The sequence below is a fragment of the Pelodiscus sinensis genome, chromosome 6 (genome assembly GCF_052426305.1).
Source record: "Pelodiscus sinensis isolate ZL-2025 chromosome 6, ASM5242630v1, whole genome shotgun sequence".
NCBI classification, from domain to species: Eukaryota; Metazoa; Chordata; order Testudines; family Trionychidae; genus Pelodiscus; species Pelodiscus sinensis.
Genome location: NC_143057.1, coordinates 109,514,554 through 109,529,676, shown reverse-complemented (window position 1 = coordinate 109,529,676; position 15,123 = coordinate 109,514,554). Strand labels below are relative to the sequence as shown.

At 39.1% G+C, this 15,123-nt stretch overlaps 1 protein-coding gene across 3 annotated transcripts in view; it reads right to left on the bottom strand.

The window, feature by feature from the left end:
* Positions 1–69: 69 nt before the first annotated feature.
* The window catches only part of MTMR12 (myotubularin related protein 12), a 61,496-nt gene continuing 46,442 nt past the window's right edge, over positions 70–15,123 (bottom strand). For all 3 annotated transcript variants that reach the window (XM_075932591.2, XM_014570201.4, XM_075932592.2), the window contains exons 11-16: positions 13,356–13,434; positions 10,236–10,306; positions 8,125–8,297; positions 5,858–6,025; positions 4,604–4,765; positions 70–3,019 (exon numbers count right to left, since the gene is read on the bottom strand). In XM_075932591.2, coding sequence (XP_075788706.2) covers positions 2,450–3,019; positions 4,604–4,765; positions 5,858–6,025; positions 8,125–8,297; positions 10,236–10,306; positions 13,356–13,434 — 1,223 coding nt within the window. In that variant the 3' untranslated portion in view covers positions 70–2,449. The remainder of the gene's footprint in view (positions 3,020–4,603; positions 4,766–5,857; positions 6,026–8,124; positions 8,298–10,235; positions 10,307–13,355; positions 13,435–15,123) is intronic.

Genomic DNA, 15,123 nt, shown 5'->3' with positions numbered 1-15,123 from the left:
TGTCTGTCTAATTAACTGTTTTTTAAATTTCTTGGTGTGTACTCAACACAAAAATATATATTTAAACTATTTCATTTAAAGAGAAGCCAGTACATTTTATTGACAGATTCTCTAAACAGCCAATTTAAGAGAAATAGGAAGATTTTAAAAATACAAATTGTTAAAGCGTCTGTAACTTGCATTCAGTGTAAAAACTTGAGGTATAAAAAGAAAACCAGAAGTCTGTAAAGTTAAGTACTTTCCAATCTCACAGTGCAGAAAATAGAACTCATAACAATGGCATTCATTCTACATTTACAATAGAGAAATGTTCCCATGTTTCATTCTGCACATAAATATCTCCTCTATACAAAGCCATTTGAGAATGTTCTATACAAAGATATTTGACATCAATTTTCCTACATAAATATGTAACTGTCATGACTGAACATATAACAGTTGAATAACCTGACTGTCAAAAGCACAAATTGAATCTTGCATATATAAAAATAAAGTTTCCAATAGCAGTGTTTAAAAATTTAAACTCCAAGTAGTTATAATCTTAGAAGAGAAGATCACTGTTTCCCACAAAATGCTTGGGTTGAACTACTCTGTAGAGGGATTACAACATACATTGAGACACTTGATTTTGAATTACAGTAATTAAAAATCTATTTGTTTTAAAGACATGAGTGCAAGACAGCCAATTCTGGCAAGTGCTAGTTTTAAAGAAGGCTCATACATATTATGAAAGTAAGTGTAGTGCTAGTGTATTTTAAAAATAAAATATTGAGAGCTTAAATTACTTAACAGTCTTCACTATTAAGATGTAAGGCAACCAAGACTTGAGAAGCTTACGTTTGGCATCTAGCTGCATAAATCCATCATCTTTCCCCTGATAAATGTATTTCATTTTATAGCAGATCAATCTTGGTTCATAACAGTTACAGAGAAGCAAGAAAAGACACAGGATCAGCTGTCCATAAGGAATATAATTCAGTGCAAGTTTAAGATTTCTCTTTAGCAACCCAGTTAAACATTCCTGATCACTATGAGCAGACCTATCTTAAATGTAAGATTCCTAACACCTACCATACAGTATTAATTCTTTCATCAAAGCTTTTATTACTTACTTCCATCTTGTGGACTATTTTCTGTATTTAAGGGTGCAAAAGTTACCAGATACACAATATTTCATAAAGAGTAAAAACTTGGATTTTACAAAGTATAATTATCTGCATAAAAACTGAGTACGTACACACACACACACACACACACACACACACACACACTAGAGCAAGAGGTTTATGATAGGCATTTCTTACATGGCTTTTATCAGTGAGGTACTGTTATACCAAAGTTCAGCAACCGGATTTTACTATCAGCTTTTGCATGAAGGCCACATACATAATTCATGTATGCCACAAGTTCATAAAAAAGTGGCAACAGATCGTAAATCCAGCTTTACTGTAGGGTATAATTTTGTCCTATTAGCAGAGAAGGTGCAAGTTACAAAAAGCCATGAAAAACAAATGGCATCAAGTTGAGATATGAGCATGAGCGTGCAGTTCCTTCTGGTAAACTCAGTCTTCCAATGTGCCCATTGCCTATATTAGCAGCATACATCTAGGATTTAATATTCCTAGACAGCAGGACTGTATTGCATGATGGGCATGAGGAGTAAGACATGGGATGTGAAGTACCCTTGCAACTGACTGGTCTTTAAGCTAAGCATGCGCCAGGGCTGAAAACAGTCAAAATGCCCACTACAACACAAAGTAAAATTCTGTAGGCCAAGAAGGAATAATTGATCAGAACAGAAGAGGATGGTCAATTTAAAATTTCCACCCATGATGTAATGGATATAGGGAATAATCCCTGCATTTTATAGCATTTATTTTCTCAGCTTCAAAGAGTGAAGGATTATACTTGTTTGTATCTAAGTATTTACATTTTTCCACCTCTCCCCAGTTCACCACTTATGGAGAAAGATTACACAAAGATAGTTCAACTTACAACTTCATTGGAAGTAGGAGCCATCTTAATGGTTATGCAGAGAGGTTCATATCAAGGACATAAGTTAGAGAGAAAAATCTTAATTCCTTATGACTGAATAGCCATTTTATATTTCATTTTTTCTTTGACATTCTACAGTAGAGACATTTCACAACAAAGCAATGTCTCTCTTCAACCCTTATATCTGTCTGCAGTAAACATTGCTAGACTAAGCAAGGAACCATATCAATGTTTTCCCCACAGACAATATAAAAACATTAATTGTGATAGCTAATGATGCCTGCACTAAAGAGCTGGGTTAAGATTTTAGCCTATTGGCTGAAGCCAAAGGCAGACACTTCAAAGGAAGAACTCCATCGTTAGGACACAGCATAACATTTAAACCTGAAGTTTAACATGTACAACTCGCACTGAAATTTGTGCCAATACTTTCATTTCTGCCATCTGAGTCATGTCAAATCACTTCACCTAAATCAACAAATTCGTCATCTCTCTTGGCCAAGTCTTCCTCATCTTCCAAGTCTTTCCAGGTGCTGGTGGGCAGAACTGGCTTGAGAGAATTCCTCTGAAGCATAGCAAATGGAAACAAAGATGACAAACGAGCAGAATTTCTCAGCATTGGAAGAACTTCTCTGCCTTGGAAGACTGTTTGACTATGTTTTTCATCCATTTTCTTCTGTAAACGCTGCACTTCCTCCATCACGTCCAAGACTTTAGTTGTAGTGGCAACTATACCACCACCTACCAGCTGTGCTTCAGGAATCCATCGTAAATATCGCTGTGCCCAAACTTTGATTCCTGGCCCTTCAATGTGAGGCAGCAGAAGACCATGGAAGTCAACAGGTTTACAGTGCCAGCTATCATAGAACTCTGTAGAGTTATGAAGCTCATCTGAAGAATTTATCAGTTTGCTAATTCTTTTGCCCAGAATGTTTTTAATAAAGTTATCAGTTTCCTCCCTAAAAAATCCTCTTTTTGGAGAAGATTTTGTTTGTGTCAGTGGCAAAGAAAGCTGTCGTTGATGCTTTAAAAAAAACAAAAACAAAAAAACAAGAACGCATTAAAGTAAACTCAATATCACTGGGTATGAAGTCTTTCAGTAAAATATGAGAGAGATTTTTCAAAGCACTTCTAGGGAGCTATATAGGGGCTTAAAAAGGTGATAAAAATTCTAGTAAAGCATTAATTTCAAGCAGCCTGTGCACACTAAAGAAAATTTATATTTTCACACGTTCAGTCTCCAAATTGCAAGCTTCTCAGGATTATTCTGTAGCTGTCCAGCTGCATACCACAGTAACTTAAGCAGTTGTCCCTGGTCTACACTAGGGGTAAGTTTGAATTAAGATATGCAACTTCGGCTATGTTAATTGCGTAGCTTAAGTCAAAGTATCTTAACTTAATTTTGGCGCCGTCCACTCTGTGGGAAGTTGAAGGGAGCACACTCTCCTTCTGACTTCCCTTACTCCTCATAGAAGCAGGACTACTGGCATCAAAAGGAGTACCCTCTCTGTTCAAATTTAGCATGTCTTCACTAGATCTTCCAGGGTTCAAATTAGTGGATCAACTGTGGCTGCTTCGATCTTATCTGTAGTGTAAACGTGGCCTCAGTATTCTTAGTACACAACAGAATATTTAGCCCCAGCCCTAAGAAATGAATGAGGCAGAATTCCTCGTTAGACACCAAACAATGCCGTAATAAAAACCAAGGATATTTTACATGAATTTTTACTACCTTATAATATTTAAAAAGTGCCCATCCATTAAAATGGGTACCTGTGACAATCTCAGCAGACCCATTAGTTACCAGATCCAATTCAGGTTAAAATAATCTAGCAGATTTATAATTAGCTATGCATTTAGATTAAATGGTTTGCTGTGGCTTATGGAACAAGTCTAGTAAAGTATCTATTACATTAATTAGCAATAACTGATTTGGTACTACAATAGGCAATATATTGAAGTTATCACTATTCCTATCCTTCTGCCAATGAATAATTCATGTGTAGCAGCCCAGGTTAGGTCTGTGTTTCTTCAGTTGTTTTACAGCTGTAGAAAGCAGATCAAGTAGAAATGCTTCTTTCTAGTGCAAGAAGGTCTCAGAATCCTTGGGTTTCTAATGTGGGCTTTTAAATCTTAAGTTGAGTTTCTAATTCTCTTTTTAAATGCCTTCAAACCACATTTGTAAATAATAAAGCACCACAACTAGAAGCCTAATATCTTCCTTTTGTAGAAGGGACATTTTCCCCGCTTTTAAGAGATATTCTGATGCTATTTTTATGTCACTCATTTTATGACTCCTTATTCCCCAAAAGTTTAAACTGACAGTTCACATACACCAGCAGTCAGTTGCAACCTCCAAGGCGGGGCTACAGCACCTTGATCTGGGCTGGCCGTTTTGGTGCCCAGACATGTGGCAGGAGTGAGGGGAGTGGCAGGAGTGGAACAGCAATTAGAGGGGCTACGCTTTTTTTTGGCTCAACGAAAATTTTTCCGGAACCAGAATGTGTTTTGGTTCCTAGTTTGAAATATTTGCCTTAAGTATAAACGACTAGCACAAAAAAGGAAAATGTATTCTGGGTTTTGGACCAAAGTTGATCAAACTTCTTACTTTGAATCGTGTAGTTTTCCGCTGACTTCGGTCCAGTTTTTGCTTCTCTGCATAAAGAGGGTTGTTCAGCAAAACCTGTGCTTTGGGTTCAAACTGCACAGACCAATCCCAAACTGTAAGAAACCTGAAATGGCTGCTTTGTGCATTGTAGCTTTCCCCAGACTGCCAAAACAGAGCAAATAGTTAGCGGCAGCCAAGAACAAAATTCCACAAGACTCTAAAGGTGAAATTGGAATCTTTGACAAAATCCTATAAACTCCACAGCTAGCTGGACACAAATTCTGCAGTAAGATCCCCAGACTCTGCAGTACACTCAAAATAAAAATAATAAAGCCACCCAGATATTTTAAATAGAGGAATTAATGTAGTCTATATCATAACATCAATTTATTTTGGTATTAACCGTTTTATTTTATACAGTCTCCCTTTTGGTCTTTCAAAGGCAGTTTCCTGGAGTGAAAATACCTCATTGCATCATTAAGGTTGTCGAGAGAAATTGGAGGTTTTAAAACCAAATAGGAGACTGATAGTCCTTGTGGCAGGATTGTGAGATAAGCACATTAAGGTTATTCTTCTAAAATGATCAGCACTAAAATAGTTAATGTTGCCAATTGAATTATATTTTAATTACCACAGTTAATATCCCAGACAGATGAACAGGGTACTGCATATGAGCTATTTTTTCAGGCTGTAGACTTTGGAAAAATGACAATGCAGTGATTCACAATTGGTTCATGTTTTCAAGGTTCTCTTCCTTCAAGGCAGCTACATAAAAAGGTATAAATGAAGTGTGGATTTGGAAGCACAATTCTACAGCATGTGAACTGTGGGGCCATGAATACAGAAGACCCAGTGCACAGCTGTAACTGTGCTAGCCACCTTAAGATGTTTTAATGATTCAAAGTCTTATATTCTCATAAATAAATCCCTATTTTGATAGAATAGTAGCAAAAACAGATCTACAACACTGTTTGAAGTATTATGAATATTTATCTTAACAGCCCTGCTCAGGTATCTGACTTTCAGTCTGAAGACACAAAAAGATGAAATGACTTCCCTAAAGCAATGGTAAATCAGGATCAGAACTCAGTGCATCCAGACTCCCCACCCTGTGCTCCATCCATCTACATCACCCTCAGTTTTTTCCTTGGAACATAATTTAATAGCTAGTCCTCATGCCAATGTAGATTAAGTATTATCTATACCATCAGCAAAAGGAATCTCCAACACCAATTCCATAAATCACACCCTTACCATATTAGTGTCCTTTTGATGCTGTGAATTGAAGAAGAAGGTGCTAAAAATAGGTATATATAAACTGTCTGATAAAACAGTTAAGTAGGTCTCTGTGAACTCAAATGCTGGAGGATACTGTTGTACCAATTGCCAAACACAATCTAAGAAGAGCAGAAAAACAGGAGCCTACATAAAAAGAAATATTAAAATCAGTTTCAGAAACGACACCACCCATTGTCCTACCATGCAGATGGCACTCCTAAATTATGTGAATTGCTCCAAATATAATGCATCTAAAACCAGTCATCTGGATTGACAGTGAACTGCATTGAACTGTTTTTACAAACCAGTTTTGTCTAAGACACAGCACAGTTTGCTCTTCATTGATCCATGTGACAATTTAAAATTATGTCATGCTAACTCCTAATCTAGAGAGATTAAAAATTTGCCTTCTTGCAGTAGACATGAAACTTCTGATGAAAACTACAGATCTGCCAAAACCAAATGGATTAGCAGTGAAAGCTGGAGATTAGTTTGGATCAAGAGTCATTGGGAGTTATGCCAAAAAATTTCAAAAGCTATAAATTCCCTCCTCTTGATAAAACTATACAATGAACTTATTCCTAGAATTCAAGGCTACATAAAGAAACTAAATAGGGTAATTGCCACTGGGTGGATTTAACCTGGGACCTCTAAAGCCTAATTAATGTAGGAGCCTCTACAGCTTGAACTATAAAGCCAGCTGGCTCTCAACTTCGGCTATAGAGCTCACTTGCTCTCCTCTCTCCCTGTAAGTGGTCTAAGTGCCACTATATGGGACAGTGAACCACACTAGGTATCAAGTATCAGAGGGGTAGCCGTGTTCATCGCTTTTGCAGATTCAGACTAGGAGTCCTGTGGCACCTTATAGACTAACTGAAGTGTAGGAGCATAAGCTTTCGTGGGCAAAGACCCACTTCGTCAGATGCATCTGACGAAGTGGGTCTTTGCCCACGAAAGCTTATGCTCCTACACTTCAGTTAGTCTATAAGGTGCCACAGGACTCCTTGTCACTCACACTAGGTATGTGGGTTACAGTAGCAAGTTCAGAGATTTAATTAAATCCATGTTAAAGGTCAATATTGTATTGAATTCTGAACTGTACATATTTCAACTCATTTTCCTGCTTGATTAGCAAAATCTATGCTTCTCCTTGCTAGTATTTCAGAAAGACAACTTCAGGGTGTATCTTCTTCCAAAACAGGAATTCCTTTCCAAAGAGTACAGACATGCATTCTTATGGCTGAATCTTCAACCCTGGAGCATGCAAGCTTATGAATGATGCAATGCTTAACCAAAATGTTTAAGATATGTATTGTAACCTACTTAATAGCAACGTTCCAAGGTAACATGTTAAAGGTAATTTTTTTAAAACAAACTATTTTCCAATGGAATGAAAAACAGACAAATGAAGTATCTACAATGAATGAGACAAAATTTATAATTAAGGTCTAGGTTGAACCTTCCAAACCTGGGACCCTCTGGTCTGGCAACATCCCAGTGTCAGCAGGGCCAGGTGATGGCCAGGGAGCTCCAGCCCGGGACCCCCAGTGTTAACAGGGCCACAGAGCCAGGGAGTTCGACCCCCAGCTGGGGAGCCTGTGGCTGCAAGCAGAGCTGCCTGCAACTGGATGTCTCCGGCCAGGAACCCCGGGCAGCCTCTGCCAAGGAGCCCCAAGCTGAAGTGGGGCTGCAGAGGCAGGCGGCTCTGGCTAGGGAACCCACAGAATTCCCAGTGGCAGCAGGGCAGGGCAGTAATGGGAGTGTCTGGACAGCAGCAGCAGCAGCAGCAGCAGCTAGGAACCCCTCCCCCTTTTCTCCCACCCATCAGCAGTAGGCCCAGTGGCTGGATGGCCTCAGATGGGAACCCCGGGGAACACCTTGTGGCAGCAGGACAGACAGCAGCCAAGTATTTCCCACCAGGAAGCCTGGGAGGCCCTTGGGCAATGGGAGGACAGAAAGGTGGGGAGTCATGCCAGGCCAGTTTTAGTGGGGCCAGTGACAGGACAAGGGAGCACCAGGGAGAGGAGCCTGGGAGCTGGGCAGCCAGCACAGGAGCACTGACCTCCTCTGGTCCAGCAAACTCCCTGATCCAGGACAGCTCAGGTCTAGAGGGTGCCAGACCAGGGAGGTCCAACCTATATCTTCAAAGCATACATTTTCAGCCCAAATCCCCATCAACCACAGTGTACAAGCTTTGTGAAGCTGTATTTAAAACAAAACCCACCAAGATTCAAGAAACATACCTCCTCTTTGTCATTTTGCCGTAAATGGTTGCAGCGATCCAAAAAACAATGTCCTCCCATTACCCACTCCTTCTGAATAAGGCTCTGAAAGCCAAACTTTGTTCTGTAGTGTGAATCCATCATCACCTGAACTAGACTGGAGATCACACAGCACAGATCAGAGGCATACTCCTCTAGAAAGTAATAGTGAAAGGATAAAAACGTCACATTGGTAATGCACATTGCTCCCCTTTCCATCTAAATGTATTTCACATTGTTTGGTGTGGCTGATGCTTATGGAAATATAAATTGACAAACAGATTTGCTAGGATTAGTGTAGACTTGGATGCCTATGTAAAGACTTCTATAGGTGCTAGACACCTACTGTACTAGTACTGTCTTTACAGAATAAGTTAATAGATAAAATCGCAGGAAGTACTATTCTGCTCTGTGGTCTTAGTTCATGGTCATCTACACATCTAAAAAGTCTTCTTATATGTATCAATTCTGGCTTCTGATGCTCTCCCGCAAGGAAATAAGACACTAAAACACTAGACTGTTGAGGGCATCTCCCAAGTAGTTACTCTGCTTTGTCCTCACATGCTTTAACCCACACCCAATCCAATTTCATGATGTAAAAAGAAAACAGAGCTGGTAATGATGGAGGGCTGGATGAGATGACAGATGGCAAAAGGGAACAACTAAAGCGAGGAGACATGGAAGGAAAAGAGAAAGTAATGGAACAAGGAGTATACCAAATTGTGCCTTATTCATTTTAAATTATTATAGTCCTTTCTTTCCCACAGAGTCTTGTCTACTAGATTGCAGACTTTTTATAGGGAACCCTTGTGTATGCAGACCAAGAATGTTAATGGACTAGTCGACTAATTGATTCCCCTGTCTTGCTGTGTGGTTCTGCCACTTTGAAATGCGGTGGTGGTGTTTCAAAGGGGGCAGTGCCACACAGCTGATCTCAGGCTCCAGATGGCTTTTCAAAGTGACTGAGTGTCCCGCTGACCCCGGGCTCCACAAGGGCACTTCTGCTTTGAAATGTACAAGAGCCCCCACTGGGGACTCTTGTACATTTCAAAGCTGGCACTTGTGTGCAGCCCAGAGTCAGAGGAACTTATCGCTGGCCCTGGGCTGCACGTGGAGTTCCACATTCCTCCTGCGAAATGTACAAGAGCTTCACCAGGAACTCTTGTACTTTTCAAAGGAGGAAAGCGAAAGTGTCTATCGACTAGCTGATGGAAATTCCATCAACTACTCAACTAATAAATTAATTGTTAGCTAACATCTCTAATGCAAACATGCAGCATCATTGCTACTCAATATATTCTATGCTTCAAACCACTGTACTCTAATACCCACTCCCCATTATTTAACGAAATTATTGCCTTAGGTTAATTTCCTCGAATTGTGGGTCAACTTTTTCAGTACCATAAATGGAGACTGGAAACTGTCTTGTATTGAAAATATTAAACTATCTGGAAAAAGTCTACTTCGCAATTAAATATGCATATATGTGGCTTAACCTTTAGATTGTAGGCCGGTACAGTTAGTGCTTGATCCTGTGACTATTAAGTGTGCATGTAAATCAATCAACTTCTCAAAATGACCATGTATCAAATAAATGTACTGGGTCCTTCTTGAGTAAGCTGAATTAAGCCATTTTCCAGGGCATAATATTCACAATGACAATCATAAGCCACATTATTTGAGCAAACTCTGGTACAGACACACAAAGAATAGATGCAACTCTCCAATAGTTTTTTATTTAACAGTTTGTATAACGATATTAGGGGGTTAATAATCTGAACTGGTTAGGCCAAAAGCATGAATAAAAAAATCTTGACTCTCATATAACAGTCTTTTAATATTTCATCTCTACTCCCTTCCAGTGATTCCATCATGAGCTGAGACTAAGCATGTCAAATTTCAAATACAGGAAACACTAGTTGAAGTACAGGTGGAAGTTTGTATGTGAAGTGCCACAATATTAAATATAGCAAGTTTATTAATTTTCAACTGTTTACCATTATTTCCCTTTCAATACATTTCTCAAAGTGGTAAGCTGATGGGAATGAATAAGAATTAACTGATATGATCATATCTTAATGAAAGATTCTTACCTACAAGGAGAACGTTTGTGTTCTGTCCTTCTAGATACTCAACAACCTCTATTGCTTTTTTCAGACATCGCCTAATATGGTATAGAGCAATAAGACAAAATTAAAATACTTACATGTGGTTTTCAATTAATTAAGTTTAAGCAGCATTATGATGATTCATGTACTTTCAGTCATCTGTTAGATTAGTTTCCCATGAAAAACTACCATGCCAGTCAAAAGCAAGTCTGGGTAGAGGAGATTTATGAAGTTTGTGATTTGGATAGTAACCAAATACAATTCATGTTTTAAAAACTTAATCTTTGGTTACAGAAATTTGTGTATTCTCATTTTATAAAAGTTTTTATTTCCAATGTGCATTTTTTTAAAGATCAGTTTTATATTTCCAATTTATAACAAAGATATGAACGAGGTTTCAGCAAAAACAACAAGGAGACCGGTGGCACTTAGCAGCTAACCATTTTATTAGGGCATAAGGTTTTGTGAGTAGCAACTCACCTCATGCAGCTAACAGTGACTTGTAACTCATGAAAGCTTATGCCCTAATAAAATTAGTCTTTAGGATGCTACCGGACTCCTTGTTTTATAATGTCAACATTCATAACACATCAATCTCACTCCATCAAGAAGAGTCTATTTTATTCTGGCCTTTTTCCAACTGCATGTTATAAAAAATTACTACTGTATAGAGTTCAGATACTCCACACGTGTTATACTGAAAGGAAAATAGGAATACTTGACAAATTTGAAAAGTAGGCAAGTATTTTCTATAAGTGTTTGGGGATGATGATTAAACAAAGCCTCTCAAAATGCAAATAAAAACCAAACATTTTCACATTAGAGGAAATATTTTCTCCCTAGGAAGAAAAGTGAGATTAAAAAACCCCAGAAAATTAATACAAAAAATTCTGAAGTTTTGGGTAAGTTTGAACCATCTTGAAAGTCAGCAACTCATTTGCACACAGAGGAGAAATTCTTGCACATGAGCCAACATAACAGCGTTTTCATCTTTTTTGTCAGACTGTTTAATTCAGAAGTTTGGACCCCAGAACAAAGAGTACTTGCTGAAGTGCCAAGAATCTGCAGAACAAACAAGGCCAAGTCTGAATGTTAGGGAGAATGTGAATATGGGTAGGGCACTTCATCCAATTGTGTTTATCACTAGAAGAGAGTCACACATTAAATTATGCAGGTAAAAAAAACCCTTATGTAGCTCATATGCAGATAGGAGAAATGTAATCCAAAAAAGGACAGAAGAATGCAAACATGTCATTCTACTTCTCTGGTCAAGATGTGAGTGTGGGAGCAGAAACAGTATTTTAGTGTCCTTAGAGATAATGTCACCAACCAATCTGGTTATTTCCAAAGTTTCTGGTCAGTCTCCAATAAAAAGAAAGTGTGGTATAGCTAATATTACTTCTCAAACGTTACACATGGGAATTCTATAACAGATGGATATTACAGAGGATATTTCAGATCAGGACAGGTTTTCCATATTCCAGAGTTGAGGATCAGAGGTGTTTAGAAACCCAAGAATTTGGGTATTTCAAGTTCTTACTGGTTTTCCTAGTCTTTCAGACCTTCCTTTCAATACAAAATTGCTTTTAAAGTTATAAATATTTCCAGTTTACATGCTTGGCAAGTAGTTGTCTTTGCATTCTAACCTCTGTTGCCACAATTCAGCTGCTGCTCATCACTAGCAACTCAAAATAAGTTAAATTTTCTGAGATTCCATTTGGCCGCCTACTGAAGCACCTAGCTTCACATGCATTAGAATTTTTTAAAGCCCTTGTTTACATAAAAAGTTCACAAACAATTAACAGTTCTAGTCATGTGACTGGCTATTAGTAGTGCAGATGACCACACTTTCAGTTGTGTTTTCTTTGCAACAGGTATTGCTACATCACTGGAATTCAGCAACCACTGTAGTCTGCACTATGGCTCTCACTAATGTATATGAATTAACATGAGCACAAGTGCCACCTGTACACATAGTCCACAGTACCACACATTTCTTTTTCAAATACACCATCTATGGGGTATGATGGTATACATTCTATTGTAATCCAGAAGACTGAGGTTTCAAGTCTGTCTGGCTAAGTTTTTGTTTATTCTTTCATTTTTTGTTAGGTTCGTGCAGCAAGTGATGTGAAGTTTCCTTCCCACAATGAGAAAGTTTGTGACCACAGTTTGGGAGGTTTTTGTCCTCTCAACAACTGTTTTACAGTGCATCTAGTCTGGCTTCCAAATGTAAATGTTCTATTGGTATCTGATCATAGATTAAACAATGCACATTTTGATCCTATCTAGATTTTATACATCTCAGACTCCGGAAACACAGCAGTGTTAAAGATCCCATGAAATTCACTTCATATAAAAAAATCATTTATTAAAACTAGCTTTCTAATAACCATGTGTGACCGGGTGAGGAAACCCCGCATGGCAGCGAACCGGTCCGGGGAGGCAACTGGTTGACCTCCCCCCTCCAGTGGAGGAAGCAGCAGAGGCAGTGGCCGGAACATGCAGTGCAGATGGCAGGGTGACGGACGCTAGCACAGGTGCCTGGAACAAGCCCCAGGAACGGCGCAAGCGCAGCAAGAGGCAGGTAGGAAAAAACCTGCGGGGGCAGGGAAGGAGCGCCCAGACGGGAGAGCACTAGCGCAAGGACTGCAAGAGGGAACCTGGAGAACGCCGGCACAGGCGCACGGGAGGACTGTGAAGTAGGGGGCGGAGCCGACATGTCAGGCACCAGCACAGGCGGCCTACAAAAGAGGGTGGACCGCCCTGACCAGGGGAGGAATGGAGGGCCCAGAGCAGGAGCAAAGAGAGGCTCGCCTGTGGACTGATGAATTGAGGCATTGTGCCTCATCAGCCAGGTGGGGGAGAGTGAACATCCCCCACCTTAGGGTCCTGGGCTCAGGGCCCCCTCCCATCCTACTCTGGGATGAGCGTACGGACCATAAACCTTCCAAATTCCTTGATTGGAAAGGACGGGTTAGGTATTCTGGGGAATAAGGGAAGGGGGACCAGAAAATTGGCAGGGGTCACCCCTTCACACCATAGCTGAGTAGTCACCACAGATTCATTTAAAGACTGGACCCGAAGAACTCATATTAAACAGACCTAACGATTTCCAGCCAGTTTGTGCTCTCCAGTAATGAAAACCACTTTACATCAGTATCCCAGAAGTCTGTTCGGTTATCTGTAAAAATAGAAAATTAGATGAGTGCATACAGCTAGCTAGTTATCAGTGGTCTGTCATATAAAACACAACTTCAACAAGGGTGGACGAGGTACCCAACAGATTAAATTTTCTTTTAAGATTATGAAGACTAAATCTAACTGAAAAGTAGCAAACCTGTCCATTATTAGAAAGTCAATGCCTTGTCTGGGCCCAAAATTTTACATAAAAAAACCCCAACTGATTATCTATTTTTTTGTAACAATTGTTCAAGACATGTTGCTCATGTCCATTCCAGTTATGTGCACACCCATGTGCACAGTTAGAAATTTTTTTAAGTGGTATTCATAAGGTTGGTTAGAGGTTTTTTGTTTGTTTGTTTTAATTAAACAAAAAAGTGCTGGTACTCACCCCTCTGTTAAGAAAAAGACCCAACCAACCAGCCAGGTTGGCCACTTCCTGGCAGGCAACAAACTGTTCCCAGGAAAAAAAAAGGGGGGGGGGGGGGTGAAAAGGTGACAGTACTCATTTCTTGAGGAGAGTAAGTTGGAAAATTGTCTTCCACCCTTTTTCTTACTGAACCCCCTAAATCCTTTTCTATTGAATTTATTATAAGCTTTTATAATTATATTGAAATAAAGACTGTTGAAATAAAATATCAAAATTAGACATTTGTATGTGCCATTTATTATTTTGATTTTAAAGAATACATGAAGACATACTAAATTAAGTTTTATAGAAAATTCCAAATTTTCATCAAGTTCTCGTCTGACTCAATGTCCCCACTTCATTCCTTGCTGTTGGTATCTATGGCTGAATGAAGTTTTTGGAATAACCATGAGTCCACATATTTCTTAGGGTCGAAGTGTGGGAGGGGCGGACCAACAATTTTAATAAACAATAGTGCTGAAATTGTTTTTGTCATCAACAAAGCTCTGATTGAAGTGATGATCAGATTCATTTGAGAAAATCCTCATTCACATTCACTTGAAGAAATGGGAATAGTACTTAGAGCACGTTTCAAATGCAGCAATTTTTCCAGAATTGTGTTTTCAGTCAGATACTCACAAAATCCGCCAATCATCTCTTTCATTTAGTTGAAATCTAATCAATTTTCTAACTTCACTCTCGCCAAATATCAATTGAGCATCAACATCTTCAGGCCACTGTTTTTAATCAAGCCCACGTACTCATTGCACCAAATCAGCATCTTCACTATCAAGCAACCTTTTTTCGATTAATTTTTTCAAGGTTCTGTAAAAAGCTTCTGGATCAATTGAAGGATAATTTTTGCAATCTTTCTTGTGAAGTGAAACTCCCTGAAAGATTTTCCACAGATTTAGCAGCACTTTCATAATACGGGCCTGGGATCATTTGTCTTTCTTGAAAAATGTGTACTACAGCTTTTATCTTTTGATCTGCCCTGCATAGGTCCATGTCGTGCTCTTGCAAGTCCAAGCTCAATTCGGACAATTCTAGAAAAGCATCACACATCAATCCTAAATCTATATAAAATCTGTGCTTGTAATTTTTTGCTGTAAGCCATCATATGTGCATTTATCCTGTGTCCCTCGTTGAATCATTCTTCGCTTCTTCGAAATGTTGCCCTAAAGCTTCATAGTTTTCCCAAACAGCTGAAACTATCCGGAAACTGAATGCCACCCATTGCGTGCTTAAAATTTGGCCAATTTTTACAAATTGACTCTCTAG